This window comes from Dipodomys ordii, unplaced genomic scaffold (genome assembly GCF_000151885.1).
Source record: "Dipodomys ordii isolate 6190 unplaced genomic scaffold, Dord_2.0 Scaffold131, whole genome shotgun sequence".
NCBI classification, from domain to species: Eukaryota; Metazoa; Chordata; class Mammalia; order Rodentia; family Heteromyidae; genus Dipodomys; species Dipodomys ordii.
Window position 1 is genome coordinate 1,244,457 of NW_012267347.1, and position 5,287 is coordinate 1,249,743.

At 42.6% G+C, this 5,287-nt stretch overlaps 1 protein-coding gene across 3 annotated transcripts in view; it reads left to right on the forward strand.

Moving 5' to 3' along the window:
• Nucleotides 1–1,204: 1,204 nt before the first annotated feature.
• Cd48 (CD48 molecule) overlaps nucleotides 1,205–5,287 on the forward strand; it is a 10,074-nt gene continuing 5,991 nt past the window's right edge. For 2 of the 3 annotated variants that reach the window (XM_013030484.1, XM_013030482.1), the window contains exons 1-2: nucleotides 1,205–1,360; nucleotides 4,366–4,671. In XM_013030484.1, the coding sequence (XP_012885938.1) occupies nucleotides 1,285–1,360; nucleotides 4,366–4,671 (382 nt within the window). In that variant the 5' untranslated portion in view covers nucleotides 1,205–1,284. The remainder of the gene's footprint in view (nucleotides 1,361–4,365; nucleotides 4,672–5,287) is intronic. The other variant, XM_013030483.1, reaches the window with a different exon arrangement.

Here is a 5,287-nt window from a genome sequence, read left to right on the forward strand (position 1 = left end):
TTTATGTGGTGCTGAGGAATCGAACCCAGGCCTCAGGTATGCAAAGCAAGTGCTCTACCACTGAGCCACCTTCCCAGACCCATCTCCTTCCTCTTTCTAATTACAATAGCTGAGGAAATGGCTTCTCAGAAATTTCAGAGTCCAAGCAAAGCATACCCACAGCATGTTTCTGTCGTCATTTAATTTCAACCCTTGCTCTTTAGTTCCTTTTAATGGTTTACTTTAAAATTTCTTCTAGGTAATTCCACTTAAACTTTGCTCATTTGCTCAGGTCACATCTCTTCTAGTATGAAGGATTTCTGTCTCCCACACTAGGAGAAAAGGCAGAGGAAATAGAGAGGCAGCAAGAAAGAAAAAGTAGACCCTGGTCAGGACTGATTTGTGGTAGGCAGGGTCCAAACTCATGATCTTGGTATCCTCATAGGCATGGAGAATAAACAGAGGATTGGCTAGAATTGCAGCATGACCCTGGGTCTGTCTGATCCTGAATTTAAATAAGGTGTCACTAATGGTAACTGCCCACCCACCCCACAGAGTTGACCCAGTTTCCCTTTGACAGCCCTTTGGGAGAGATGATTCCTTCCATTATAGTTCACAGGTGGAAGAGAGAGATCATTTTTTCTCACCTCCATTGTGAGAATTAGAAATGTCCCCAATTTAGAAATGATTACAAATATGTTGTGTCAGGGACTGTGGTTTACCCACCTAGTGAGTCCCTGAAAGATTCCTAAGTAGGCAAATAAGCTTCAATGAATTAGAGAGAATGGTCCAAATTTCTTAGAGCACAGAGTCAGGAATCCATTCTTTTCTACTAATGTGCAGTAGCTAGACTGATGTAAAGGGTCAAACAGTGAGTTCATCCTGAGAGAAGAGCTGGGGGTGGGAGATACTGCACTAAAAAGCACTTTTGATCTGATTTCTCAGACTTTCTGTTCTGAAGGAAACCTATCCCCCATGTTTTAGCTCCTGAATTAATACGAGCAATTTCTTCCTTTGATTCATTATCAAGGACTCTCAATCCTTTCAGAGCTGATCCCTCTGAGAATCCAATAGAAGTTGTGAATCTTCTCCCTACCTAAATGAGTACATATATGTTGTCATGGTGTTTTCAGTTTTTTAAAGAGAGAGAAATATTCAACTTCCTGTTTCTGAGTCCCTCCCCAACATGCTGAGTGGAGAGAAAAGTGGTGTGTTTTCTTCCTGCCTCTGGTTCCTTTTTAGGTAGCTTGATCTACCCCAGCTCTTAGGTTTCGCCTACATTCCTGGGATGCTCTGGAAAGTAGCATGTACTCCATCAGAAGGAACTGGTTTTTGACTCTGGACCTACTACTACTGTCTCTCCTGGTGACTAGCATGCAAGGTATTTTCTGCCAACCATTTGCCCGTGATTATGTATAGGAGGCATGGGAAGCATGGTCAGATGAGAAAGGAGATGGGGTGTAGCCCAACCCTAGAAGTAGGGCTGATCTTTTCAACAGCTTCTCCCATTATAGTAGCAGGGATATGGTGTGTTTGGTCAACTTGTGTGTGTGTGTGTGTGTGTGTCTTGAACTCAGGGTCTGAGCCTTGTCCTTGAGCTTTTTTGCTTAAGACTAGATCACTACCACTTGAGTCAGAGCTCTACCTTTGGGCTTTTTAGTAGAGATGAGAGTCTCTAGGACTTTCCTGCCCAAGCTGACTTCCAACCTCCATCCTGAGCCTCCTAAGTAGCTGGGTTTACAATTGTGAGCCATTGGCACCCAGCTAGGCAGCCTTCTTTCCTCTTGGAGAATGAAGTTCTATCTCAAAAGAGGTGGAAAACCCAAGTGGACATGACAAAAATGAGGCTTGAGGTGATGAGGAAGTAGGCCCCTTATGCTTCACCCCATGGTTGCTAGAAGTTCAGAGAAGTGTTTTTGTATTTTAAATAAGAGGAAGCACTACACCAATAGCTGCCTTTTGATGTTTAGACATCTAGAGTTCCTTTAAACCTTCTTTGAGATTTTTTCATATGCAAGAAGTTCTGTTCTGAGATAAATGAATAATAAAGGTAAATACAATGATGGTAAATGGTATCATTTCCCTCAGAGATAACTCATAATTGTAGGATAATTGTTTCTGGATAGAGTTTCTATCAGGGTCCGAGAGGAGACCCAAGATGCCTTGGTATAAAGAAGCCTCAAATACCTGTTTGTTAAGAGCTCAGGTCTACTCTTCTGCCACAGCTTATCCTGGTTCTCCTCACGTGGCTAAAGCCTGAGCTTTTTTTCCTTTTTCTGTTAGGGCAGCCTAACCGTCTTCAACCAGGAACTACCTTATCAGGCCAGCTGAGAATGAGTTAAGCTTTAGTCTTTCTTGCTTTTCCCTAAGTAAGTACTCAAGTATTTTTTTTTCATTGAAGGGTTTTGATGTTCAGCACTATGGTTAAAATGAACATGAGGCAGTTACAAAGCATCCAAAAATTGTGAGATGAGTTAGAAATGTCTAGAGGAAATGTGACTGATCATTTATACAGGGCTTCTCAGGGCAGCAGTCCTTTGGTCTGGTTGGTCTGGGCTGGTCTATGACTGTGAGTGTAAGAACACACTGCTTTTCAGGACCCTTTGTAACTATGTGGCCTTGTGGGACTGCCTCAACTCGGACAACACTGCTATGGCATCTGCAGTAGGGTTTGATGAGAAGCATTGGCTGATGTGAACATCAACTGTTGGTAAAGATACAGCTGCCAAAACTGGAATAGTTAGAGATTTTCTATAGTCTGGTCAAAAATACCTGGTCAGTTATTCTCTGGACTTTTCATTTTGGGGGTTTCTTCTTCTTTTTTTTTTTTCTTTTTTTCTTTTTTGTCAGTTGTGGGGCTTGAACTCTGGGCCTGGGCGTTGTCCCTCAGTTCTTCAGCTGAAGGCTAGCGCTCTACCACTTGAGCCACAGTGCCACTTTGGTTTTCTGGTGGTTTATTGGAGATAAGAGTCTCATGGACTTTACTACCTGGGCTGGCTTTGAATTGAGATCTTCAGATTTCAGCCTCCTAAGTAGCTAGGATTATAGGCGTGAGCCACCTGCACCCAGCAGAATTTCCATCTTTTAGATTTCTCTTCTAGTGTGTCCAGACATGTGTTCAAAGTTTGACTCATCTTTATTCTGGCTTTCTACTGCTTTTTAGCAGGCTTTCCCAATAGTATGGCTAATAATAAGAGTCACCACTTACTGCGCTCATGAACGTGGTGGGTGGGGAGCTGTGTTCAGCACTTCTCACCCACGACCTCTCACATGTTTGCAGCAAGATCACGATGGGACTTAATGGTTTTTTTGTGTTGTTTTGTTTTCACTCACATGGCTCGGCCTTACCCCAAGGAAGACTCAAAAACAACCAGAGGCCTGGCACCACCTAGTGGTCATTGGGTGATAAACAGTGTTAACTTTGTAATAGACAACATGGGAGGGGCACAGGCAGGATCATATCTGTTCCTATTATGATCTCTTTTGCTCAAGACTAGCGCTTCTACCACTTTGAGCCACTGCGCCAGTTTCAGTATTCTGGTGGTTAATTGGAGATAAGAGTATCACAAACTTCCCTGCCCTGGATGGCTTTGAAGCTCAATATTCAGATCTCAGCCTCCTAAGGATTACAGGCGTGAGCCACCAGCAACCGGCTTGGTTCACTCATACCCCAGATGAACTTCTTCTCTCCTCCTTCAAGTCTTTATTTAGACATGATCAACTCTAAAAACTATATCTGCTAGCCATCAATCCCTACCAATACTCATGAGTTTTTCTATTTTAGGATTTCTCTTTTGTCACAGCAATCATCACTTCCTAACATATGACAGAGTTAATCATTGTATTTATTACTTACACTGCTAGCTCAAAGCTCTTTGCTATTTAGTTCATTGATGTATCACAAGTGCCCTACATACTGCCTGGTTCATGGTTCTCAGCAAACACTAGTCTTTCAACATCCTTTGACTCAGTCCCATCTCACCCAAGGAGATTTTCCCAGTATTTCCTTCACCCCTTTTCTCTACACTCTTGATAGAATGTAGAGCTGGAGAGGCTCTCTCCTTTGCAATCAATTTATTTGAAAAAATCTCTTGGCATGAAAAGAAGGGAGAAAACCAGGGTGAGTTCAGTGTCCTTTCTCTTTATTATCTGGGATGGAATTAGTGAGATTATAAACAACTCTCCTTGATCCTCCAGCTTAGTTCTCCAGTTTCAACTTTGACAGAATTCCCAATGAGGAACAAGTAGCGCTGATGAAGACCATACACACCACTCCCAACAGAAATCCCTTTCTTCTTCCCAGGTCCACTATCGCAAGTTAAAACCTGGTTACTGGGCAACATTGCTTTCTATGACATGGGACTCACTCTCTCTGACTTTTACCAGCAGATAGTTCAGAACTGGAGAAGATTGTGCTATCTGGCAGCAACGTGACTCTGCAAATCTCTGAAAGCCTACCAGAAAATGCCACCTCTGTAACTTGGCTCTACACCATCAAACAGAAGATTGTAGAATATGAGCAAAGCAGACCTCCTAAATACTTCGATTCTGCATTTAAGGACAGGGTCAAACTTGATCTTCAAAATGCTGCACTGCACATCTATCAGGTCCGAAAAGGAGACAACGGTACCTATTACTTGAGAGTGATTAAGGATGAAATCAAACAGTGGAAGATATCCTTGAAGGTGCTTGGTGAGTTAAGTGAGTCAATGACAGCTCCCTCCACGACCCCGGGCAGATACTGGCAGTGACAGGACACTCTTTGGGAGAAAGAGAAGAAAACCTCAGGACAGGCTTAAGTCACTTCCCTGGAGGTAAGTCTCCTGGGAGTAAGCCTGGGCTAGTACAGTACAACATTTAAAACCCTTATTCCTGCCTAAAATACAAGATGCTTGAGAGGTAGAGATAGAAGGATCATGATTTAAAGCCAGCTTAGGCAAAAGTTAATGAGAATTTATCAGGCACAGTAGTGCAAGCCTGTAATCTCATCTCACAATTCAATCATGAAATTATCAATGTTTGAGTCCATTGATGAAATCAGATGGGAACAAAGACTTTATCACATTAGCTGCCCCTTCTTTTTTTGGAGAAAGGGGAAGGACAAATAGAAATAAATCATAGCAAAAAATAGATTATTTCTTCTATATTTTGTCCATCCAAATCAGTTCTGAGCTTATTTTATTTTATTTTATTTTGGGTCCGGTCGTGGGGGCTGAACTCTGGGCCTGGGTGCTGTCCCTCAGCTCTTCAGCTCAAGGCTAGCGCTCTACCACTTGAGCCACAGCGCCACTTCTGGTTTTTTTCTTTT